This window comes from Podarcis raffonei, chromosome 6, assembly GCF_027172205.1.
Source record: "Podarcis raffonei isolate rPodRaf1 chromosome 6, rPodRaf1.pri, whole genome shotgun sequence".
In the NCBI taxonomy this organism is placed as follows: Eukaryota; Metazoa; Chordata; class Lepidosauria; order Squamata; family Lacertidae; genus Podarcis; species Podarcis raffonei.
In genome coordinates, this window is record NC_070607.1 from 53153691 (window position 1) to 53179705 (window position 26015).

General features: G+C 43.0%; 3 protein-coding genes across 4 annotated transcripts in view; 1 reads left to right on the forward strand and 2 right to left on the reverse strand.

Moving 5' to 3' along the window:
- Positions 1 to 1392: 1392 nt before the first annotated feature.
- On the reverse strand, positions 1393 to 3798 carry CLPS (colipase). Its single transcript, XM_053392932.1, has 3 exons — positions 3341 to 3798; positions 2189 to 2311; positions 1393 to 1571 (listed from the first exon to the last, which is right to left on the reverse strand). Exons 1-3 carry the CDS (start codon positions 3422 to 3424, stop codon positions 1425 to 1427), a joined length of 354 nt encoding a protein of 117 aa, XP_053248907.1. The 5' UTR covers positions 3425 to 3798; the 3' UTR covers positions 1393 to 1424.
- A 2314-nt stretch (positions 3799 to 6112) lies between these two features.
- On the forward strand, positions 6113 to 14254 carry LHFPL5 (LHFPL tetraspan subfamily member 5). The gene is made up of 3 exons (XM_053392931.1): positions 6113 to 6898; positions 10575 to 10811; positions 11838 to 14254. Exons 1-3 carry the CDS (start codon positions 6487 to 6489, stop codon positions 11852 to 11854), a joined length of 666 nt encoding a protein of 221 aa, XP_053248906.1. The 5' UTR covers positions 6113 to 6486; the 3' UTR covers positions 11855 to 14254.
- The window catches only part of SRPK1 (SRSF protein kinase 1), a 33497-nt gene continuing 20822 nt past the window's right edge, over positions 13341 to 26015 (reverse strand). For both annotated transcript variants that reach the window (XM_053392921.1, XM_053392922.1), the window contains 9 exons: positions 24279 to 24444; positions 22651 to 22676; positions 21320 to 21545; positions 20568 to 21002; positions 19713 to 19813; positions 18399 to 18506; positions 17301 to 17370; positions 16632 to 16724; positions 13341 to 15953 (listed from right to left, as the gene is read on the reverse strand). In XM_053392921.1, the coding sequence (XP_053248896.1) occupies positions 15769 to 15953; positions 16632 to 16724; positions 17301 to 17370; positions 18399 to 18506; positions 19713 to 19813; positions 20568 to 21002; positions 21320 to 21545; positions 22651 to 22676; positions 24279 to 24444 (1410 nt within the window). In that variant the 3' untranslated portion in view covers positions 13341 to 15768. The remainder of the gene's footprint in view (positions 15954 to 16631; positions 16725 to 17300; positions 17371 to 18398; positions 18507 to 19712; positions 19814 to 20567; positions 21003 to 21319; positions 21546 to 22650; positions 22677 to 24278; positions 24445 to 26015) is intronic.

A 26015-nucleotide genomic window follows, 5' to 3' on the forward strand; every position in this document is an offset into this window, starting at 1 on the left:
TTACATATTTGTTAGTATATCTCCCAGCCAGAAATTCAGTAGGCATTGTCTGAAAACTGAGCTGGGTGAAAGCATGTCTTATGGCGGGGGGGGTGGGTGAGTTAATTCTCGCAAGTACATAGCCCTTTTGTGGTCTCTTTTAATTTTACTGTACCAAGCGGCGGATTTACAATTTTTTGTATATTCAAGGTCTTTTTTGCATCTTCGCCAAACACAATATCTCATATCTTGTGCGCAGGAGCATCTGACAGTATTACTGCTGGGGAGATTGAATAACTCTGCATCAGACCTCTACAAGATTTTAGCCAGCCTTCCCTATTCTGCAAATCTGAAAAACAACTTTGGGTTAGGTGTTGTTCTGGCTGCAATGATATTTCCCCCCAGTACAAAAACATGGATTTGTGTATACAAGCCTTTACAGAGGGAAGACCCGATTGAGTCCTTAGTAGTGCTCCAGGTGTACTGTGTGGCAGTGCCAACATCACATGCAGGAATTTATTTTGAAATACATCAAGTTCCTCCCTGCAATGGTAACCCCAGATAGGTGCACCACATAAAAGGTGAGACACAATCTTGGCCACAAAAATCTTTAGTGTTGGTTCAGCTAAATGATGGCCCTCTGTGTAATACAATTTCTTTATAGGCCCCAATAAGCTTGTAGCTGAAAGTGCTGTTGCTTCTAAATTGGTGTGGTTCATGTTCTAAATTGGACATGCTAGTAGATTGTGGCCTGGTACAAGGTTGGTTGCAACAGGAGCATTACCACCATGCAAGTATATGGTAAAAGATTAAGAAATGGGCCCTCAAATGCATATTTGGGTTAAAAGTGGGTACATGGTCTAGACCAAAGACTGCAATCTAAAGAGTATACTAAGTGATAAAATTATTTTCAACGAAATGGTGTGGTTCATGTGAATGGACAAAAGAGGTATGAGAGTATGGATATGAATATGCTGTGCTGAACTGATGTATATGGATGTTTTGAGAAAGTATGTCTGATCTGTGTTAGATAAGGGCTTTTAGCAGGTTGGATGAGGCGTATATTTGGAAGTATTTTCCATTTAAACAAATTGTGGTGATGTGTGGATTAGTTTAGAAACTTGTGAGATATGTGCAGACATTGGAATTACTTTGGGCAATGATAACTGCTGCATGGATGTGTGAAGGAGAAGAGGAGTGTGTGTTCATATTTTAAATGTTGGTTTCTGCTCTCTGAGTCCTATGCTCATGCACCTTCTCGCTACGTTCCTTCACTCTGCCCACGAGTTCCTTATGCAGAGTGCTGTGCCCATGTGTCAGCTGCTTTCTTCCACTGAGACATCAGAAAGGACCATGTGGCCAATTAAACTGCAACATATGTACAGAGGTAGGAATTACATTGAGGAATAATAATCACAGAGGAGAATAGGAGAGCAAGTGCATCTTTAATGTTTTTCCTCAACTTTTAATTTTCTTGCTGGGTCCTCACAAATGCCATAGTCGGTGTTGGTGATAGTCCCGATAATTGTCCTGTCAGCCTCACAGCTTAATCCATTTTCACAGGGACACCTGTAGTATATCCCAGTAAGGTGCTGCAAGAGATACAAAGATGTAGATCAGAATTCACAACTTGACTAGAGGAAAAGCTACGTATACAATGTCTTCTCCATTCTGCTAAACTGACCAGGCTTGGGCATCATCCTGCACTCCTCACTTTTCACTGTATTTGATACCAACTTCAGAATATTTGCCACATATATGGGGCTGCTTTAAAGTGAGTGATGGGTTCTTCCAGAAGACTTAAAAAAAATATCTAATTCAATTCTGCTTCTTCTCATGTTCACTCTCACACAAATCTTTTCAACTTCTCACCATCTCCAAAATTCATTACTTCATTCAATACCACTACATCCTCCTTCACTTTTCTAAGTATCTCTCAGGTTCACAGTTGTAATTACCTTCCCTGGCTCTCTTCTTTTGCTTCATCCTTCACTTAGGCTCATTCCCTCTATCCTTAGCTCTGCTGCTTAGCTTAATCTTCCCAGCCCATCATTATGATCATGCTTCTCTCTATTCGTCTCTCCACTGGTTTCTTCTTTCTTGTCTGACATTCTTCTGAATCTCCACTGACATCTTTAAGCCACCAACAAAGAAGATGAAGGCCAGAAGAAACACCAGTCACTCCTAAGGAATAGGAAATGCCACTTACCCACCGAGAGCACTCCTGAAACTCAGCTGCTTTGTCTGCACAACGAGCCAGGCTTAGGCCACTCCCTCTGTGACAGCATCCATTTTTGCATTGGAGACTGTTGAGACATAGCTCTCCATTCTCCTATAAGGTAATCATGATTAGATAAGGTGTGAGCAACAGGATAAATGCCCATGAAGATGGACGCAGGTGGTGCTGAAGTCTAAACCACTGAGTCTCCTGGGCTTGCCAATCAGTAAGTCGGCGGTTCAAATCCCCATGACTGAGTGAGCTCCCATTGTTCTGTCCCAGCTTCTGCCAACCTAGCACTTCGAAAGCATGCCAGTGCAAGTAGATAAATAGGTACTGCTGTGGTGAGAAGGTAAATGGCGTTTCCATGCACTCTGGCACTTGTTACGGTGTTCTGTTGTGCCAGAAGCAATTTAGTCATGCTAGCCATATGACCCAGAAAGCTGTCTGTGGACAAATGTCAGCTTCCTCGACCTGAAAGCGAGATGAATGCCGCAACCCCATAGGTGCCTTTAACTGGACTTAACCGTCCAGGAGTCCTTTATCTTTTTTAGCATGAAGATGAAGGCCAGATGAACCACCATCCATTCCCAAAGCATAGCAGAGAACAAAGCCAGCCAACCAAGGGAGTGATATGAAAGCTAGAAGCCAAACCCAGCTCTCACAGGTCTATATTCCCTGAATAGAGGATTTCATGGAAACTTATGGACCTTATATTTAAGTAACATAAAGTTGATTCTGCCGCACTCATGTCCTTTCCAAGCTGCCACTAGAGATACTGTGTTGTCATCATCCCTCAACCTCACAAAAGAAACTTCCCATATAGGCAGGAAGGTACCTTGTGTACCCTGGTTTTTATGCTGATATCCTAGAGTACCCTAATGCTCAAAGTGTTTGTTTGATACTCCTATTCCTAAAGTGAACTGGGGCAATTAAAGCATTTCTGAAATGAATCCTGAAATGGATCATATGCATAAATCAAACAAAGTGTCTGAAAAACTCCTGTAAAAGTCTTTCCCAATTACATGACTGGGTAGCAATTTCAATACTAGAGAGAACCCCAAGAGCCAGACACATGGCAAATCCCTCGCATCAGGGATGCTTCTGGAAAGGGTACAGCAAGAGTACCCAGTAACCTCTTACCAGATTCAAGATGAGTCCTCTTTGGCTAGAAAAGGCCTCTGCCAAGGCAAGTGTCAGCAGCAACAAAACCCAAGAGCTCTTCATTGGTTCTTAGCAGTAAGCCAAAGGTTTGATCTGGTGCACCTAGGACAAGAATCCAGAATGTGGCATGTTTCAGACTTATAAAGCCTACCCTCAAAGTCACATGGGTGCCTTCTTGCAAAAGATATGAGTACATGTAATTGAAAAATGCTGTGTGTGTTAAAAATAAAGAAAAAACAAACAAGCCAGTCAAAATCAGCCAAGGCCACAGGAGAGTATCATGTGCAGTCAGCCTCGACAGCTCTGTTGGTTAGAACAGATGTTTTCAACCTTTTTGAGTCCATGGCTCCCTTGACCAACTACATTCTTTCTGAAGCACCCCTGTGGGGCTCAGGAGCCCAGTTATGTCACCCCTTGCCTGCAGAGCTGGCAGCCCCTCGCCCCTACTCCCTCCATTGTGGACTGTTCCCTCAGCCACCTCTCCTTGGGAGTCCTTTGGGCAGCTGCTGCCGCCGCCCCGGTCTCTGAACTACCCAGCCCCAAAGAGAGATGTTTCCTCACACTGCCCCTCAGGGGCCTGGAACTTGTCTCTCCATTCCCAACAGTGAGGGCTGGTGGCTGGCTGGGCTCCCTTTCCCACTTGCTTGCTTACTCCAGCAACAGCACCCCCTGCCAGAGGGATCATTCGCCTGAGGAGCTTGTAGCCATGGCTGCTGCAACAAACAGCTGTGCAAGCCTTTGGGAAGCATAGATGAGAGAGGGCATCAGAGGAGGGAGGGAAAGAAAGAGGGCCAGGGGCCAGTATTGCCCATGGCACTCCTGACCATCATCAAGGCACCCCAGGGTACCATGACACACTGGTTGAAAGCCACTGGGTTAGAACATGGTGCTGCTAATGCCAAGGTTGTAGGTTTGATCACTGTATGGGACAGCTGCCTATTCCTGCATGTTTACACTCTCAGAAAGAACTGGAGCACGTGTGCAGATGTTTGGATATAGCAGATATAATTGCACCAGGCATGAATCTGGTTGGGCAGATCCTTCCTTCTTACCTTTCACGGAAGGCTTATACTTCCAGAGGAAAGGATAACTTGCCATTGGGTAAAAACAACAGAAAAGCTCACTGTTACTCATTTCATGGCCCTTTCATCTTCCTGAATATCTAGCAGGACTGCCAACATAAGGAACAGCAGGCAGGTGTGAAAGGCTTGCTCTTTCCCAGAGCTATTATTCAGACAGCCTGAGATATGAAATCACCTTGAGTCCAGTAACAGATACAGTCTGCTGGAACTTTCTCAGGGCACAGGTGTGGACTTTTTGGATTGCAAGGCCAGGCTCAGGTGTTCAGGGAGATGATTTTTTGAATGCTCTCAGCAGTTAAGTAAGTTTCAGTTTAGACTTGTGGGTCCCAATGTGGGGCACATGCCCCACAGAGGGACAATTTGATTTTTAAGAGGGGAAATTCAAGCAGGAAAGCTTCCAGTTGTTGAACTGAACTTCCTCTTCCACCCTCCCCTGTATGCCCCTTGTACTTCACACCCCAGCTCTGCTTTGGGTTCCCCCCAACTCTGTAGAGCAGATTGGGGGAGGTGCAGAGGCACATGGGAGGAGGAACGGGAGAATTGGACCAGGTACATATCACATATGGTTATGAGTTTGGGTGGAATTGTTCTGGATGAAACTGTGGGTCACTTCCAGGGTTGGCCGATCCATGAGGTGGGATGAGGCAGTTGCCTTGGGGTGGCAGGCTCTAGAAAGATGGGAGGGGTGGCAGACCCAGCCTCCATGAAGCATGGCCTGTACTTGCTGACCTTCCCCCCTCTTCTGTGTGCTTAACCCTCCCTGCCAACAACAGGTGGCAGCTGGTGCATAGGTGGGTGCCTGGCTGCAGGTGTGCAATGAAGGAGGAACAGGTGGGTGGGAGTGCTGTGGGTGCTCAGTGGTGAGGGAGTGGCATTTTCTGTTTTGCTTCTAGCCCTTCCAAACCTTGGAATGGCATGGCATGAAGATGGAATGAAGATATGGTTTTATGGTTGCTTCACCCTGTTCCTTGCTCAACCCACAGTTGTATTATCCATGCCACTGCAAAGTTGCTGAAAACAAACTCATGAACTTGTGAAATGTCAAGCTACATTTCCCTTGAATATTCCAAAGACCTTGAAAAACGCAAAAATGTAGCTACCTTGGAAAGTTGTCTCCATCCTTGCGGAACACCTCCTCAAACCACAGAATATGAAGTGTTGTGATTCAGGGGCTACTGTAATGAATATATTTTATACAGTGAATAGAGAGCACCTAGCATTCTTTTGCATTAGAGCAGGTATGAGCACTTGGTCTCTGAGGGAGTCAGAAATATAACGGGGCAATCATGAAAATAATGAGCAATTCATTGATAAAATTCCACTAAGCTTCAGTTAGTCCTGGAGGACGTGGCTGATGAAAGCCTGGAAAACCACTGTGCCCACTTGGATGCCAAACGACATAAACAGATGTTCAAAGTTGCCATTCGTCCCCGTCCTACACCCGGATCGGATTGTATCCCCGCCTCGTCCAATTTAGTGTATATTCGTGCTGTGCGCAGCTGTTGCAGCCTGCCTCCTTCCCCCTCGCTCTACTCGCCTTCCATTCCCTTCTCTCCCCTTGGCTTTCTCTGCCGGCCGCTGTCCGTGGTGCTGAAGCAGAGCGCGGAAGAGAGAACAGCAGGGAGGAGCTTCCCTTTGAAGGGCATGTGGCAGCCGCCGCTTAGAAACCGGGAGATCCGGGAAAAGGAGGAGGAGGAGGAGCCACGGCTAAGTAACCTTCAGGCTCTCGCAGGCTCTCAGGGAGCAGATCAGAACAGAAACTTAACAGGCATTCTGGAGACCCAGCGTCTGAAGCCCGGGAAGAGTCTCTTGAGTCTAGAGCTACTTCCCAGAGCCCTGAGGTACCGTCTAGGATTGGGAAGCTGAGCCTGCAGCCCCAATTCCACAGCTTCAGAGCATCTACCCGCTGCTCCCCCTCCCATTTCCTGGCGTAAGGAAGCAGCCAGCTTGCCGAGCATCTGACTTTCACCTCCTAGGACCCCTGTCCAGTGCTGACCCTTACCACCTGTTTCCTAGAAGAAACAACCCACCCTAGGAGTCGCCATGGGGAAGATGCTCCCAGCCCAGGAGGCAGCAAAAATCTACCACACCAACTATGTGAGGAATGCCCGAGCCATGGGGGTCCTGTGGGCCCTGTTCACCCTCTGCTTTGCTGTGATCATGGTGGTGACTTTCATCCAGCCCTACTGGATCGGGGACAGCATTGACACACCACAGGCTGGCTACTTTGGCCTTTTCTCCTACTGCATTGGCAATGCCCTTACAGGGGAACTCATCTGCAAGGGCAGCCCGCTGGACTTTGGCACCATCCCCTCAAGTGCCTTCAAAACGGCCATGTTCTTTGTGGGCATCTCAACCTTCCTCATCATTGGCTGCATCTTCTGCTTCAGCCTCTTCTTCTTCTGCAACGCAGCCACTGTCTTCAAGGTGTGCGCTTGGATGCAGCTGGCAGCATGTGAGTGGGGCTTAGGGGACCTGGAGGGAGAGGGGAAGACACTCTTGTAAGAGTCACACACCTGCGCTAATGGGAGTAGCCTCAGGGCCAAGCAATATCATTTTGGGAACAACATAGCTCTTTGGCTCTGTTTTCCAAAGGCCACCTGTGTAGATATAATTCAAATCTGCCGGTGGCCATTTTGGATTCACACTACATTGGCACCAACACAAACCAGGTTTTGGAACATTAAATTTGCTGCTGAAGCTCCCAGTACATAAGATGGTAAGTAAAATTGGTTTTGCGATGTATATATGAGTTCCTTAAATAAAGCATTTCCAACTTCTTATACAAGTGGTTGCCCAGATTACATGGATGCAAACCCTAAATTGTCACTGCAGCCAATCATTGCTCCCTGATCAGTGCACCTATATGCTTCATATGATGGCAAGTGAATCCTTGTACAATTCATATTTTCTTATTTTTGAACGTACACTTAAATATGCAATATGTGAAGTCTTCCATAGGCACCTTTTTGTCTTAAATTTCCAGATGGGTAGGCAGGTCAGTCTATTGCAGTGCAAACGATGAAGTCTTGTGGCACCTCAAAGACAAACAAATTCATTATGGCATAAACTTTTGTGGACTACAGTCAACTTTCTATTCTCCGTAGATTATCCTGTTTAATCTGGTGTTTACGTAATGAATAAGAGTGACTGCCTAATTAAGCCCTGCTAGTAATGGCAATGTCCAAGAGAAGGCACAGCTAGGATTTGGTGAAGCTTTTAGCCGTCCAGACTCAGTCCTGCTAGGTCTGTGCAATTCTACAGGCAGAAGAAGTTGACATATAATCAAGACACTTGAAACCTTTTGAAATATTTATACCAGTGAGAAATGTTGATAGCCTTCTTATATTACCTGCAGAGTAATACCTGCAGAGTAACAGGTAGAAGATATATTTGGTGGGAGACATTGGTGGCATAAACCAAGATGAACAACACTGTATTTTGTGGTTTTATATTCTGATTTTATCCTGTGAACCGCCCCAAGACCTGAGGGTATAGGGCGGTATACAAATGTAATTAATAATAATGATAAGAATAAGAATAATAAGGGAAGCCTCTGTTTCCAGCTGTCTCCAAAGCTTAGGAGTCAGAGGCTTGAAAAGGCCCGCAAGTGGCTCACAGTGACCAAAGAGCAGAAACACAGGAGGAAAAGAAAAGGATGGGTAAGCAGGGGGATGTGTGTGTTTAATGATTTCATGTGCAAAATTTCATGTTTCATGTTGCCATATTGGCTGCCAAGAAAGATGCCAAATAGCAGCATTGATCTATTTTATGATACCCACTTGCATAACTGTAGGCGACTATTTAAACAATGTATGACTCTTCATCTTACCGGTTTAGTATCTTAATCCCATACATGACCAGTGAACCCATTTATTCTGAACTGGAGGGTCATTGAACTTATTTACCAAAGACTTACAGAATTGTCTGAGATCTCAGGGTGTGAAGAATGAACCTCTGCTTTCTGGAAATATAACATTTATACATTTCAGTGTAATCTGGGAGAGAAGGTCAAATCAAACTGTGCATGGCACATTAAGTAGAAGTCCTAGCAGAAACACCAACTATGATCTTAGACAGGAAGGGATGCGGGTTATAATGAAGAGGAAGCTTGTGGGAAGCTAATTAATCAGTTTTCTTTCTTTATAAAGTCCATCCTAGGGACAAAGCAGTGCCAGAGAGTCATCATCATGTTATGGCATTGTAGTCTAGGCTATCACAATTCCTAGCGACAGAGATCAATTGTGTCTGTAAGCAAGGAAGACAGAAGGCAGCACATTTATTACTGGCATGAAAGAATGCTCTGCAACAGAGGTTATACTGTCTCTTGATGCACTGGTGTATAGTAGTATATCAAAGTACTGTAACTATGACCATGTGGCTGCTTTAGAGCATCAATTGCTGCATGTCACAGAAAGAACATTCACAATGGATATTAACAGAGCTTTACTGGATGCTTTTTCTACCACACTTGCCAGTGATGAAAAATGCTTGTGTAGCCCAGAAGGGCTTGTGTTAACATACAAATAATGATTCCATGACAACAGAAGCACTTAAACAAGTCTAATTCAGAACAGCAATGCTACATAAATGAACCCTATTCCATACTTATGCAGTAATCCTGGCTTATTTGGTTGTTTACAGCTTGGTTTGTTTGGATGAGTCATCTTGAGCTTTTTGCTCCATTAGCAGCTTCTGTTCTCCTTGTAGGAGAGGTTAATGATCTGTAGATATCTCATTAGTGGCTTGTCTGTCTTTGCTACAGGCCAGCTAGGCTGACTGTCAGTCCCATTCAGCTCTTGGATTCTATTTCAAAAGGAATAGGAACACCACAAGTGCATATTACTGTTTTAATCCTTTCATAGTTTTCCCCAAAGATTAATGTAATTCAATGTTAGACGAGGTGCCAAGAAAAATCCACAGTTCTTTTTCACAGAGCTACTATTACTGCATTCTCTAAGGAGCAGAACTTGACCAGTCCATCAGATTAGCTAAACCATATCTGTAGAGTAGATAAAATGCCCTAACACAATTACTACAGGTGAAATAAAGCCAGTAACATCTTGAACCTGGGGATCTCCCGTTGACTTAGAATATCTGTGCAGTGTTGTAAAAACACATGAATGTACTGCGACCACCATTCTGCATCCCTCTTTAGACAGGATTATATTACAAAAGGGATCTACATTAGTTATTGCAGCGGCACAACTCAGCAGCGAAGATGCTGCTGTGCTTGCAGAGGACTTGGTCCTCACACTGCAGCTTCCTATGATGGATGTGGCCCCAGGCACTGCTGAAGAACAATTCACAGATCCCTTTTGTAATGTGTAAAGCATCTTCTGCGTTTAACTGTGGTGATGTGTTATCTCAGATATCTAAACAAAGTTGTCATAAATAATACAAGTGGTCCCAAGGGAAGTAATTTTGCATTCAAGATCCTGGAGCTGAAGTGTTGCCAAGTGAACAAAGAAATGATGCAAAACTACATCTCTCAGCAAAGAAACTCCAACAAGACTTATTTTTTAGAGATGCTACAATCATACCACTTAAATGTACGAGATATAATATGCTGATGTCACAGGAAAACTATATGCATGTGCACTTAAGAGAAACAGTAGATTGCATGAGGCATATATGTTATACTCCAGAAAAACAAGGCACCTACTACAGTGATAATCCATATCTAGCAGCCTTCTTCCTAGTCCTAGACGCATGAGATTGGGGTGTGGTTACTCTGTAGTGAAGGACCTGGTGCTGAAAATTGCTTCCACACATTCATATCATCACTAGTTAAGCTAACATAGAACTGTGCCCATCAAAGGCAGAGACACTGAATGGCAATGACCTTCTCCATGCTGTGAAGATGAGTGGCAGTTTGCAAGAGATTCTGCCTTGTGTTATCACTGATGCAACACTGAGCACTCCCATTTGTGTCGTTTGGCTCTCTTCGTTTTCATTCAGCCTCTCTTCCCCCTTCATCCCGCAATTTCTGGGAGAGATTTGAAAGACATTACTGGAACCAAGATTATGTTCGAAAACCTTCTTGCACCACGCAAACATCCTGAATGAGACAAGATGCCTGCAGTCATCAATTTGGAAATCTTATTAATGCAAAGCATCTTTCCCTGCAGGTGCAGGCTTGTCCATAGGCTGCCTGCTCTACCCTGACGGCTGGGACTCACCTGAGGTGAAACGTATGTGTGGTGAGAAGACTGACAAATACACACTGGGGGTGTGCACAGTGCGCTGGGCATACATCCTCTGCATCATTGGGATCCTGGACGCCTTCATTCTCTCCTTCTTGGCATTTGTGCTTGGCAACCGGCAAGACAATCTCCTTCCATCTGACTTCCAAGTGGATAATAAAGGTGATCCTATTGTGTATATGGAACCTCTCTCGGGGCAGACACCACCCTCCAACCGGCTAGTACCTTGTAGGATAGCATTAGGCATGCATTCAGAAGTGCCAGGACTATGGGATATGATGAGGGAATGGTGGTTCCGAGCTGTGCTTAACTGCATAGCTTACCCAGATGTGTGCTCATGCAGGAACAGTAACTGCAGTGGGCAATTTGAGTTTATTTCAATTATTACCTTTATATCCAGCCTTTCTTCCATGGTGAAACTCCAGCTGGCAAATAGTATCCAGCTTGCCTCCCATCCAGGTACTGACCACACCTGCTTTACTTGAGCATAGTTGCTTCATCATGTGGTGGTGGGGAGCTCAGTCCTTGTGCCATGGTACAGGGAGAAACCAAGTATTTAAAAGAGGGGGCTTACTTGAAGGGTGCACATGTCAAGGCTTCTGCATAACTATATCCCTGAAAAACAGCCTGTAATGCAAATGCTTCTGCATGAATGCCAAAAACTCAAGCCTATGTATACAACTCCAAGCAAGCTTCTAGCAGGTGTAGGTATGACTCTCCCCTTAAATATATATGTTTTCTAGATACTAAACAGCACTGCAATAGCCCTGTGGAGAGATGATCTATCTTTTCCTCATTGCCCATCATCCTTCAAAGCCCTGCTCATCCATGGAATTCAGGTCTAGTCAGTTGTGATGAAGCCGATACACTTCCAGTGCAGTCCTTATTGGTACATTGGGTACTAAATTGAGCCAGTTCTCATTAACTGCAAGCGCAAATTGCAAATACAGAAAGGGAGTGACATCCTTTTTTCATATATAATCATGGCTAGTGATGGCTTTCAATTTAGCACTAGAGGTTCAAGCTGCACATCACACACCTTCTCCCCTCCCTGAGTAAGTGTGGGCTCATGTGCATATCATAACACTCTTTTGGGCCATGAAACAAGGGCTCCTTAAATAGTAGTCATGAGGCCTGGATACTTTTCAGGGTCACCATTTGTTGAATGTTGTGTTTTTTGTCTTGCAGAAGAAGGAAATGAATGAAGACAAACAACCTCAAGTGTACCTTGATTGAAGTGGGCGACATACACATTCCAACTATGACGGTGGAGTCCAGAAGGCTGCTTGATACACGCTCCCAGACTTTTATTGCCTGCAGACATTCAATTGTGCTCTGACACAAAACCAAAGGCACCTCAAAAGGGGGGGGGGGAGTGAGGACTCCTTTTGTAAAATTAACCCATCTTTCTGCGGAAAGATCACCTACTAGATTCTCAAAACCTTTGCCTTTGCCAAGAACTATACCCAAATATTCTTGAACTGAAGATCTGCTATGCAAGAATCAACATATTCATGACATTCTCTTTTAACTGAGGGATCCAATCAATCAAGAGACAATGCAGGCATATAATAAGTAACAAGCAGCCTATGTGAAGTAATCTGTTCCCTCCTTTGTTTACATGAAGCCAGAGTGGAAAGCCACAAAAGTAACTGAGGCCCAATGACAGGCATGCCCAGGAGGATAGTAGACTCCCTTCTTTGAAGAATGACTTTCTATCCTGCACTACAGAGTGATCGTGAAGCTTCCTTCCGGTCATGAGTTTGCTGTGCATCAAGGAGAGGTGCTGACCATGGAGAATATCTCATTAGGTGTGCAGTTGCTTGCAGTTTTCCAAATTTGGTCTTTTATTCTGTTCTTATGTTCAGTGTAGCCTGAGGTTTTCCGTAAAGCATAGATGAAAGAAATCTGCAGCAAAAATTAGCAGTTCCAACAAGATGCAGTAATACCGGTACCCAAGGAGAATAGGTCTATAAGCAAGTCCCAGACATCAGCCACAAAGCTAACCCTCCCCTCCCTTACCCTTACCAAATATCCCACTAAGATACCAAAAGAACCACAGAACAAGCAAAACATGCTAGTAGTTGGTAATGCATTTCTGCAGTATGCTCTGTCCACTGCACAGAGCGTATTAGAAATAAGCTCAAATGATAAGATTATGCTAAACAGATCTACTCTGAAACCCAAGAGTATTAACTGGATTTCTCTTTATGGTTAATTATCTGGGACAATTCAAACATCTCCTCCTGCAATGAGACCAGTATTGCATTAAGATGATACAGAGTTAAAAAAACCTGCTAGTATTGTAATGTAAATCTTAACTTAGACCATGATAATGAAATGTCTGATCAATTATGCATTGTGGTTTATGCTTTCAAGAATTAATTTCATCATCTTTTCTCCAGCAGTCTAAAAGCAGACCACCATTTCCTGAACTCATCAGCCACCAATATTCTTTGTTTCCTTTTCCTGCCCTGCAGCCATGCAACTAGATCACTATATCCCCGTAACACAACAGTGCTTGGATTTAATTTAAGCTTCTCACTGTCTCACAGCCTGTTCAGATAAGAGGCTCTACTGTACAAAACCTGTGGATGAATATAGACAGCATATCAAAAGTACCTGTGGATTATTTAATAACCTGTTTATTGTGCTGCTGCATTTACAAAGAAAAAAAGACAATGCACCCAATAGAAAGAATAAAAATGTATTTTTTTCCTTCAGGTTTTAGAACGTCAAAACAAGTACAAATCTGTTACTGAGCACTTTATGGCAATTTGGAAGTTGAGTGAATCCAATGTGAGCCCCCAAATATGTAGGCCATCCTGACAAGCTACCTCTTGTATTATCCCAGAACTTCTCTCTTAGTGCAAAAGAGGTGGCAGCAGCCTTCTTCGGTGGAGGGGAACCTATATCAAAACCCAAGAGATGCAGCCCCCACACCTAGGAGCATTTTGTTCCATTCAGGTAGGCAAGATGTTGATGCAAACTAGGTTGCATTGACACCGGAAATTCAATTCTCCCTGCCAGCAAGTTTTCACAGTATTCAAAAAGAAAGTATGTATTTATACATTCTATTTCGATCCTTACAGTCAAGCAAAGAAGTGCTTCTTGGAGGTGAGGACAATACTTTAGATAACAGGAGTATCATTTAAAACTATTGGAACCTTTTCCTTTTCATCTTAAGATTGTACAAAGAGAACATTGCTTAAGATCTCCTAAATGGACATGCAGCACAAATTTTGCAAAAGCCTCAGTCAGGTATAATATGACAGTGCAGCCAAATTCCAAAGTGAAGGAGGTATGATGGTTAAACTTCCATTTAAGATAAAGTGAAATAAAACTGCACCAGATTTTTTTTGCAAAGGATAACGAGGGTTTAAGATGACTATAAACTGGGATTTCTGCCAAGAGAAAACAACCGAGAAGAGTGTTTTCCTGCTGGTAGCTTTTGCATTGAATTGTCCCTCAGAGTGCCTTCAATTCTGAGTCCTCCAGCAGTTTCCAGCCTGGGAGAATTTTGCAATCTCAAAGGCCTATTTGGTCCATGGGAAGTCTCCAAACCTTACATTTGAGCAAGATGCTGGGGATTTAAAAAAACAAACCTGGGAAAACCTAGGAGATACTCATTGTAAAACTAGCAAGAGTTACATATCTTTCTAATAAAATAAAAAGCCTACAAGAGTCAGTCACAACTAACCCCTTTTCCTAGGAGTTTTACAAGCTTGCGTTGTATATTCTCTGCTGAGCAACAATGGCTGTAATGATTCTGGAGAACAGAATTTGACACTTCATCTCTAGGGGTAGGTGGGGAAGATTCAAACTACTCTGTTCCCCTAGATTATTTGTTCTGCTGTTAAGAAATTCTATTCGAAAGGGAATTTCTAGAGTCCAGCACCTTGGACAGTTAACAGGGTATATATATCATTACATTCATTAACCTTTGGAAATAGGGTGATTGATAGTCTGGGTACAGTTGGAAAGACAGCCCCCAATATTGCCTTTCCTTATTGTTGAAAAGGAAGAACATATCCTGTTTTTCCAGACTGAAAACGTAACTGCTCTCTCCTAAAAAGACAATTTCACACAAGGCCAACAAGGCCCCTGGCGGCATAAGGGAGACCCATGGAAAAAGTGGTCTGCACAGGCTGGATCACCTCCTGGCTTTTGTAGCAGAAACCATGCCATCGTCAAATGCCTTTTGGGCCACTGTACACTGTTGGCAAGCCCCATATTGCCTGGGGCTGCATGTTGGGCACTGAACTTGGGCAACCTGGCTGCCCCTCTGCAGCCAACAAATGCATAGAGCCATACTTGTAAAGAGACAGTGACCTCTACCAATGTCGGCTGCCTTTATTTTCCATGTGAAACTTACTCGGGTTCACATGCTACGGCTTTGGAGAGCAGCTTATTTCACGGGACTCAGAAACGCAAGTGAACATGGAGGGGACAAAAAAAAATGGTGCTAAAAAAAGAGAGATACAGTTCAAAAGAAGTCGTTTCAAAGGATTAAATGTCTAAAACTAGAGAAAAGTACTCCTGAAAAGAATAACGAGAAAAAAAGAAAGTTACCCAAGCAGCAGAGCAGACACCTTAGGAATGAGTCGAGTCGAGTTCAGTGCTCCACACGGAGCTACCACCTTGGTGCCATCTGCCATTTCTCCTCTTACTGTCAGCAACTGGATGTGCACTAAGAAAATGACTCCCAGAGTCAGTGAGCTAAGGAGGGATTCACAGCTCTTCACATCCCCCTTGGGATGACGGCAATATAGTTAAGGGAGTGTGTCCCAATGGAGATTTCCCCACACCTTCAGGGTTAGGTACTTGAGTAAGGAAGAGAGTCAGGGGTCATTTCACATTCCTGTAAAAACTCTTTGGCAAACTCCAATCACGGCAAAACATATTGGACGCCCACTGGCTGACAATATTCCCTACTGAGTCGAGTACACAAACTCACATGAACGGTTAGATTTATCTAAAATCTCAAAAGCCCTCAAGGAGAAGCTTCACTCTGAAAATCAACAAGGAAAAAATTGACCTGGGAGGAGAGGGAAGGGGCAGCTGGGACATCTAGGTGTGTATATATTATGCTGTAAACCCAGTTATAGGGCCAATACATCTAGGAGTTGAGCCAGGGGTGCCTGAGACACTGTGCTGCTGTAGCTCTCTTCTCAGGGTTCAGTTCCAGCATAGGTAATAAGAAGTCTGTGAATGCAGCTGCCTCGTCTTGGGACCACTCGTATTTCTCCACCAAAACTTCAAAAAGGCCCCATGGCTTCAGTTTGGTGATGTGCTTCAGATCACCTGAGAACAATGACGGGAAGATTAACAAGGCTCACATGAACATGAACAGGAAGGCCAACAGAACAGGTATCAGGATTCTAATGCTCCCTTCTAAATGATATTGCTCAATAGAAAAAGGAGTATTTTTTCTCTTTCAAATTTAACACCCAACGCAAGGCAAGTTGTAAATTATGGACTGTATGAAGTAGTGATAGCTAGGCAGCATTGTGCCAAATATGGACTACACTTTAAGGAAGTGTCCGGACTCTGGGATTTTTTTTTTTGAGAAGTCTGGTATTCCATGTTCTCTGTCTTCCTCACTTTCCAAAAAGCCTAAATCCCAATCCTGCTCTACACCTGCTGTCATACAATGTCAGGTGGGCAGGACAAATGGCATTGTGGGCCAAAATGGGACCTCAGTGGGCCTAATACAGCCTGTGGGCTGAAGCTTCCTGACCAGCGGCCCAAGGGGCCCCAATGGTTAAAGAAGTCTGACTTTGTTTCCAATGAACGAAAAGTAGAAATAATTATAAGCAAATGAGTAACCCTCTCTGCCATTGCTCATATACATCAGCAAAGTAAATGGGCGCTTTGTTATTATAAAAGAAAACAAACAAGCAAAAGAATAAAAACTAGATATTCCAACTACCCCAGGTCTGGAACCCTCAGCCATTCAACCTCAGATTATTTTCCCCTTACCTTTTTTGGTGAAGAACTCCTTGGAGTATTTTCCAGCCACAATGAGCTTGCGAGGTATTTTCCCCAGAAGTTCTATGATTAATGCAATATGGTCTGTATTCCCCAGGAGAGGGCATGAAAGAAATAATATGTAATAGTATTAACACACAATGGCTTTCATCCAGCTAGGATCAATGAGAGAGAAAATCATGAGGAGGCTGACCAAGTGGGGAGGAAAAATGTGCTCTTTCCACCTTCTTCCCTGCTGGATTTGAGTGTTTGTCCTGTTCTCCCCCCCTCCATTTTCTATTGCTCTGCCTGTTGGATGAGTCTATTCTGGCAGACATAAATCTCTACATTGGGAATAGTTCTTTTTATGTGTTACCTTTCTATTAAAAATATTTCAAGGAACTTAATGCTGTTAAAAACAAATCACTGATTATTTAATAAATGACTAACAGTAACACGCTGGAACCTAAAACAATCTGTTTTTAAATCTGACGGGTATTGAAAATGAGCTGCGTAATGTACCAGTAGACTCCAGCAGACTAGTATTAAAAGCTCTCAACAGAATAAAGAGGCTAGATCTCTTTTTGAGGTCTTGCTTTGTAGAGCTAGAACTTCCAAACCCCCTTGTGTAGGAACTATGTGCAGAAATAATTTAAAGTACTAGAAGTAGTAGGTACTCACCTTCATCCCTTGAGTAATCTTCTCCAGAGTGAGGCTCAAACAGATAGTCACCCGTAGCCAGTTCAAAGGCCTAAACAAGGAAATGTCAGACAACTTACAGTCATTTGGTATAAAAGCCACAATCCTAACCACACGTTAGTGTGTAGAGAAAAGGAATCCACTCTAAATTATGGTGCTGAGAGAGTATGTCAGGGAACTGCTATCAGAACAGGCGTGGGAAACAGAAGGGCAGTTGTGTTACAGGGAGCCTCCGAAAATCTTGCGAAGGAGTTCCTCTTCCGGTGATGAGGAAAACCCCACCTCCAGTGGGGAAGAGGTGAAAGGACCAGAGGACGCTGGTGGGAGCCTGAGGCACCACTTCTGGCAAAGCTGTCCAGGAGGGAAGCACGCCCCCTCCGTCGCCCACCCTGCGCAGAAGTCTAAAGCGCAAAGAAGGAAGGAAAAGTCTGGGTGTAACAAGGCTTTTATGCTGGAGGAGGTCCAGGAAACAGGCGCTCCCAGATTCTGCTAGTGATTGAGGCAGACATGAACTTTGGGGTTCTGCACTGTAAATAGTTTGCACCCAAATAAAACCTGTAAAAGACAGGTCGGAGTCCTGCCTGGTTACTCGTGAGCAGCCACCCTTGCCATCTGACAAATATCATGAATACTTCAGGGTTCTTTTAGTCAAGCAATTTTGATTCAAAACAAGGTCCACATCCCAGAGTGCCTTGCTCACCAAACTGCTGATACTGAACACAGACATATAACTGGTTAGGCTGCAGACCTGTAAATTACTTTGTCCATGAAGTCTGAAACAAGCAGGCCTTACCGAACATTGGCAATGTAGTAATATATTTTTTTAAAAAGTAAAAAGCTTGCTTCTATTAAATGAAAGCTTCATTTAATTTCTAATAGCACGCTTCATTTCATTTCAGGGCAGTACAGATATAACAAATGCAAAACACACACACAACAAAACCAAGAAAACAGCAGACAAAACTTTAAAACAGATTCAAATGTACTATCAGCTTATTGCAATTTAACAGTAATTTAATTCCTGCAGAATTCTGCAACTGACACCACTTCAAAGATTTAAGACAATGTGATTGAACTTACCATGCAGGCTGTACTCCAAATATCAGCTGGGGTGCTATAACCGGCTCCAATCAGTACTTCCAAGGATCGGTATTGCCGTGTCTGAATGTCCTCAGTGAAATGTTTATGCTGTGGGTTTAAGATGAGAGATCAAAGGAGATTCCAGAGACCAAGTAGACATGCACTAGGGAATGAATACATCTGAGAAATGAACCCCAGTGAATTCAAAGGCATGTATAGGCACTAGCTGGTGTCAACAGAGCCCCTAGTGTTGCTGTTAGAGGACAGATCTGCAAGATGTAATATAGCTCTCAATTATCTGGTTCTCATTCCTTTACTTGGTCTGCCCTCCCTCACCCTCATCTTCCCTTCTGCCTACCCCAGTGCTAATTAGGATGCTATACAGCATCAACAAAGGCTTGCGGTCACTTTTGTGGCTCTAATATGGGGCTGAGACAAACTTGGGTACTCAATTTGAAGATGCACCTTGGAAATCAATGTGCCAAAAAAACCCTGACTCTATCTATCTTTGAGTCCAGTCTTAAACATGTTTTGAGATGAATCTGTACTGCTACCCAACAGAGGATTACTGGATCACTCCCTATGGAATGCTGGATGCCTGTTGATCGTGCGACATATACTACCACAAGTGGTGCTCATACACAGTGATACAGACCTTTTGGTCTCAGGTATCACAGGAAATCTCTGCTAACATATCACAAATTGTACCTTCCTTGCCACAGCGGGCCTTGCTCTCTATCTTTCCAGAGGAGATGTGTGAATTTCTGTATCAGGAGTTTATTTCTTTTGCTGGCTGTGAAGCTGAAGGTTGCTCAGCATTGGAACCAGAGCTCCCCCTTCACTTTGGAGGAACGGTGGAACCAAGTTTGGAACCTTCCACTATTAGAAAAGCCAACTTACATAATCAGGCTATGTACAGGCTTGAATGAAGTGGACAGATTAGTTTAGAATACTGCTTGCATACATTGACCCCCTGGTCACCAACTAACTTGCTGCAATGAACTGATCCAACCGTGTCACATGAACTCTCAATGTTACATTGAAGATGTGCTGCCTGTAAGAAGCTAGATCTAACTTCTCATTGTAGTCAGCGTATTTTTCAATACCACTACTAACAGTACCACTACTGTTTGGTTTCCTGCTTATTTGGTGGGAATGTGGGGGGTCTGTATGGGTGTCTGTGTTAAGAAACCAATTTTTAATAAACAGTATTAATGGGGGGGGATATCAGAGGTATGTTTGCTACATTCACCTGAGCTAACTGCAAAGAGACAGCAGTTTCTGTAACAGTATGGAAAGAGCTTTAAAACTTACCACCCAGCAAGCATTTCCTAGGTCAGCTATCTTCACTTTGAGCTTATCTGCATTCCCAGGCTCAAGAGGATTAAGGAGGAAATTTCCAGCAGCCGATTTTCCTAGGCACAGCACAAACAGCAGCCAGTTAACTCCACATGGACAGGCCCACCATCTGCCACACAAATTCTAAAAGCATCATTGTTTATTAGAGTACTAGTCACTCCTTGTCTGGAGTCAAGTATTAATTTCACATCCATGAGTTGGTTTGGATGTCACTATAAACCGTGGCTTAATGCAACAGGAAATACAGAAGCCTTGAGCTCATGTGCTCCCCCCTTCTCCTGCAGTGCTACTATAAGTGGAAGACCAGAAGCTCTTGCTTCTGTTTGTGATCAATCACAGCTTGTCAGTTCTGCCAAACCTGGCAAATTGTGGTTGACTTTAACTATTTAACTTTTAGAATCTTCAAGCTGTGTGTTATGGAGAAAGGAAGAACCTTGACAGTTCTTCTTTTCTTAGAACCAGGGCCAGCTCTAATAGAGAAGTTTTCACTTCACAATGAAGCACAATAAAGGACAGAGAATAAACTAAAGCCAACTCATGCCTTGTCTAATCTCACCTCAGACTTTGCTGGATGACTTTAAACAAGTAATTATCTGGCTTCTCCCTGCCTCTCCCTTCATATGGGAAAAAAACAATACTAGCGTGCCTTACAAGGAATGCTTCTGTAAGATTATCACGATCATGTGTGAGAAATGCTTTGAAAGCTTAGGAAATGTTGATAATATATCAACATGATTGTGGCATATTCCATAGCACGGTTTGCCTCAAAATTGCACAATTTATTGCTTATACAGAACCCATGTCCTGTACCTTGGCTGTTCTCAGATGACTCATTATTCTCATTTTCATCCTCCGAAGGGATTTCTGCCCTGATGCTCTCTTGCAAATGGCTGATCTGCTGTTCACTAAAATACTGTCCGTCGCTTGAAGTTGCTTGGCATATCATTGAATCTGCAACCTCCGAAATTAAGGGCTCGCAGGAGTCTGATAACGCTTCCTGTATGCTGGCCTCTGGGCCACCATTACTTTGGTTGTAAGTACAGCTCTCCTCCTCTTCCTCCTCCTCCTGCGAGGGCCTGCTGCAATCATTGGCATTGTGAAGGTCTTCCTCCAGTCTCACTGACACTTGGTTGATGGACTCTGAGAAGGTAGCCATTTGCATCACTCCATTACAGTTGATCTCTGTTATGCATTTTTCAACTCCTTCCATTAAGACAGCTTGCTCGGATACAAGGGAAATGTCATCTAGATAAAAGAGAAAAACTGGAGTTATAATGGAGTTATAACTAAACGAGTTTTAAATGACTAGTGATTAGCTATGAAGTGCAAACAGTATCCAATACTGCAGCTGTTCTAATCACTTATAAACAGTGGCTTAAGATGTCCATTACATATGCTGGGGAAATGCTAATTCCTATGGTAACAATAATGATCTGTTAATATTTTCTTTTCCTGTAGAGTTTTTATCATTACTTGTGTTATGTTTAATGTCTATTAATGATTATTTTAAAACCTCCTCCCTTTCAAAGGATGCGTTATTACCAAGTACACCCAATCTATACCTGTCTTTTCCTGCAGCTCTTCATCTGGAGGGCTCTCTTTTAAGAGCAGCTCAAGTGGCTGTGGAATTTCTTGCTGCTCCTCCTGCTGCTCCTCAGGCTCTGCTTGCAGTGGGGTGGCTTCCTTCTCCATCTCCTCAATTTCCTGAATTCGCTTCTCCAGCAGCTCCGCTTGTCGTTTCTGTTTCTTTTTCAATTTCTTTTTCTTATTTTTTGACATTTTGTCAGCCTGTAGGGTAATTGCAAATACACCACCCCTCAGGCATCTATTGCCTACTGCAAATAATCTGGCAGACTTTTTATATAGAAAAAGTAGTTAAATAAGGGAAAACAGAAGGAAATAACACCACCCCTCTGATCATACAGAACATCCAGATATCATGAACATTTACGCTGCAATCCTATACATGTTTATACGAGTTCAATTTGGCTTATTTCCAGGTTTGCAAGTAAAAGGATTGCCACCATAAATCCAGTATTTCAATCCTATTCTCATAATTCTAGTATGTGCTTGTTAATGATGCACTCCTAAGCTTACTCAGAATTCCTACTGAGTTCAATGTCACTCCCATGTAAGTGGATATAGGATTGCAGTCTAAGTGCAAATTAGAAGATGTCAAACAAAGCCTCTCTGAGGTGAGCACTCTTGGATGTCAATACCATTTACATAGCAGAAAAATTCTCCATAATTATTCTTCCTTATGTAAATTGCTAGTACTCATTGATAATATCTGGCCACATTCTAGATCAGGCAAAGGCAAACTTGGCCCTCCAGATGTTTTCAGACTACAACTCCCATCATCCCTAGCTAACAGGACCAGTGGTCAGGCATGATGGGAATTGTAGTCTCAAAGCATCTGGAGGGCCGAGTTTGCCTATGCCTGTTCTAGATATTTCAGATATTAAACAAGGAACCTTTGTGCACTACAGACCAGTTCACATCATATTTATTTCATTCAAGTGAGCAGTTCAGACTACCTCCAAGTACGTGTTCATATGAATAAATATATGATACGAACAGAAAAATCATAGATTTGGTCATCAGAAATTCCTGCAATTGTAGTAGCTAGAAAAATAGCCAAACTATTAACAGTACAACTAAGGCAAAGAAAGGGTAACCATTAAGAGAACTGAAAGAAATGAAGTGTATATGGCAGCATGCTAAAATCTGAGCCCCTGGGATGGTGGGAAATAGAAATCTAAATATGTCCAGACACAACTGTGCTATTTGGTAGGAGCCTTCCCACAGCACTGGAACTGCTCTGTAAAAAGACAGTGTACATCTGAATGCAAAGTTTAACTCATTTATAATATGCACAAGTTATTACACTTACTGGTTTGGGCTGTGGTGCAGTACTCACTGTGAAGTAAAAAATAAATACAATTAATAATCCTGCAATCAGGCTATTAAAGTGGCATACTACTCAAACTATTCTATAGTTAACAGAAAACTACTTCTGCAACATGACTGCAGTATAGAAAAATAGGAAAATGTTCTCATCAAGTCATCAACAGATTGAATTCCAACACTGAGCAGCATTGGAAGACAGGCATCTACTTAAATCACTCCTGCAACACTGAGAAGCTGTTCCAAACACTAAATTGTTACCTTCTTATGGAAGCAGAGAGAACTCGATGTCAGATTATTATACATGACAACAATTATGTTATCAATTGTCAGGCCACTCAACCGTTTTCAAAGTGAGGGGAATAATTACATGCAAGTGAGGCAACACAGCAGCACGTACACAGTATTTTAAAAAGTGAACTGAGATGACACATAGGTAAGTCAAGAGTGCATTAAGTCCACTTCAAGTTCCATCAATTTCCAATTAACCACAGTCGTACCTTGGAAGTCAGCCTAGTTCTCAAACATTTTGGCTCCTGAACGATCAAAACCTGGAAGTGACTGTTCTGCTTTTCTAACATTCTTTTGAAAGCCGAATGTCCGAAAGACATTGGCTTCCTGCAGCCAATCAGAAGCTACACTTTGGACTTCCGGAATGGATTCCGTTCGACTTCCAAGGTACGACTGTACTTGAAATAGTAAATCACAAGGTAGTCAGCTGACAGTCCACAAAAATAATTTTCATTGGCCCCTGGCAGACCTATGTTTAATCAAGGGGTAAAAATGTTTAATAGACAAGAAAGAGCCTGACCACTGGAGAAGGACAGGGTTGTGACCCCTGGACCTCTGTTTTGAAAACTGACTGGTCTTGAAGAATACAGATACAGCAAGACATTAAACAGTTGTCATGGCTACTGCTCTGTAACCATACCCTTATGAACGCTTCAGGTACGGTGTACCACCTTGGCTGGTGACTGAAAAGGATGGAGTTCATGTAGTCTCAATAAAACACCACAGATTTGGTGGAGACCAAATTAGGAACACCCTCCCCGCTTTTACCATTAGTCAATGCTCTTCAAAATAATCCTGAGATACTGTTGCACAGCTCTTTGGCAGCACCAGGGAGGATTCAATTTCTATATCAGATTTGTCTTAAAAGATTGAACACCTATAATAGTAAAGCCACTTAATGGAGAGTCTACTTATACATAATATATACGGAATGTATGATGGAAAGAATTTTTAAACTCTCTGGAGAATACAAAAGACTGAGCAAGGCATATCCAAGATGCACCTCACTGCAGAGGTCTTCTAAATTGAATTTCTATAGACTCTTTTATACACAACGAAACAGAAGATGGTCTATTATCAATTTAATTACATGAGATCAGAAACAGCATTTTAAATAATTCTCCAGCGTGGCAATTTACACACTTTTCATGAGCTCTATACGGAACCATACAGCTAGCACTGCAATGAATATCTATTTTATAGACAAACTGAAATGATGTTCCATATTAATCGTGTTCAGGGTGATCTAGACAGCTAGTATTTGTCATATCCTAACAAACCACTTCAGAATGAACTGACTTTAAGCTAAAACACAAAAAGCACCTGCAGAGCCAGAAGGAGGGGGGGCTCCAGATCTCTGCCACTCTGTTGCTTCTGCAGCCAGCCTGCGGATATACTGGTCATTAACACACAGCAGAATGTTCTCTGGTTTAATATCAGTGTGGATAATCCGACACTTGGCGTGCAAATAGTCCAGTCCCTGCAAAACCTGCAGAGAACAAATGACAAAGGAAAGTCACATACGGGTGACAAAATGTCATTGTGTAACTTCCAAAGTATACCGAAGAGCCAAAATGTGACCAAAAGCTTGATTTTATTATGAAGCAAGCAGTGAAAAAGCCAGGTTACTATGGAAACTATAGCAAAATGAGCGTTCTTTACTTGATCTTCAACCTACTGTTGCTGAAGGCGTAATTCCCATTCATTTTAGCACTATTCTTCTACTCTAGGCTTCGCCATCCTTCCCAGCTTTCATTTCTGTTCTTGAAGCATCAATTACAAATGGGACTTGCAACAAAGCGTTGCACAACACGTGTGTGTGTTATTCAATGGGATGGTGCCTCCAGTATTATATGTTAATGTACAAGTGTGTGATATATGAAGGGAAGATACATTTTGCAGCCTGAACAACACACCCAGTCTACCTTACATGGGAATAAGTCCCATTAGGGCTTGTTTTCAAATAAGGATGCCTATGATCAGGTCAGGCCCTTGAGTGGAGGCACCACTGTGACATATTGGGATGTCCATTTGGCAGCACTTTGCCAACTCCTTTTGCGTATCACCTGACTCGAGGGGCTGTTCCGTACTCACAGGATGAAGAAGCAGCAGGTCAGTGTACCTCTTTGGTTCCACCTCCTTTAGCTGCACCCAGTAGGGACCAGGGCAAGTGGACAGGGCAACTGAGCAACACCCTACCTATTACCCTAGTTAGGTGCTGTCACTCCATCTCCTCTTCACCTCTTCCCACAGCCAAAGTGTGGGGCAGAGAGAAGTGAGCAAACAAAGGATCCATCATCACCATCCAAGAGCATAAGGTCAAACAGATTCCTCACAAGAGCATAAGGTCAAACAGATTCCTCACTGGCCTTGCAGACAACTTCATTGTCCAGAAAGTGGGAGAAGCAACAAGAGGAACAGCCATTTTAGATCTGGTCCTAACCAATGTTGATGACCTGGTTAGTGGGGTAGAAGTGGAAGGATCATTAGGCGCGAGTGATCATGCTCTTCTGAAGTTTACTATACAGCGGAAAGGAGCAGCCAAGCATACTAGGACTCAATTTCTCGACTTTAAGAAAGCCGACTTCATAAAACTTAGGGAAGTGCTGGGTGATATCCCATGGACAGTAATACTAAAAGGAAAGGGAGTTCATGATGGCTGGGAGTTTGTTAAGAGGGAGATAGTAAAAGCACAACTTCAGGCAATACCAATGAGACGGAAACATGGAAGGTGCCTAAAGAAGCCAGGGTGGCTATCTAAAGAACTTTTAACTGAGTTAAGATTAAAAAAGGATGTGTACAAAAAATGGAAAAGGGGGGAAACCACCAAAGAGGAATTCAAACAAATAGCCAGCACGTGTAGACACAAAGTCAGAAAAGCTAAAGCACAGAATGAACTCAGGCTTGCTAGAGAGGTTAAAAGCAACAAAAAAGGCTTTTATGGGTATGTTCGTAGCAAAAGGAAGAACAAAGAAACAGTGGGGTCACTCAGAGGAGAAGATGGTGAAATGCAAACAGGGGACACAGAAAGGGCTGAACTCCTCAATGCCTTCTTTGCCT

Excerpts from the sequence above, each read along its gene's own strand:
- CLPS (XM_053392932.1), bottom strand. The coding sequence starts at position 3,424 with ATGAAGAGCTCTTGGGTTTTGTTGCTGCTGACACTTGCCTTGGCAGAG. Across the intron at positions 2,312-3,340 it reads GAGGACTCATCTTGAATCTG|GAGAATGGAGAGCTATGTCT; the intron begins GTAAGAGGTTAC and ends ATTACCTTATAG. Across the intron at positions 1,572-2,188 it reads TTCAGGAGTGCTCTCGGTGG|CACCTTACTGGGATATACTA; the intron begins GTAAGTGGCATT and ends TATCTCTTGCAG.
- LHFPL5 (XM_053392931.1), top strand. The coding sequence starts at position 6,487 with ATGGGGAAGATGCTCCCAGCCCAGGAGGCAGCAAAAATCTACCACACC. Across the intron at positions 6,899-10,574 it reads TTGGATGCAGCTGGCAGCAT|GTGCAGGCTTGTCCATAGGC; the intron begins GTGAGTGGGGCT and ends CTTTCCCTGCAG.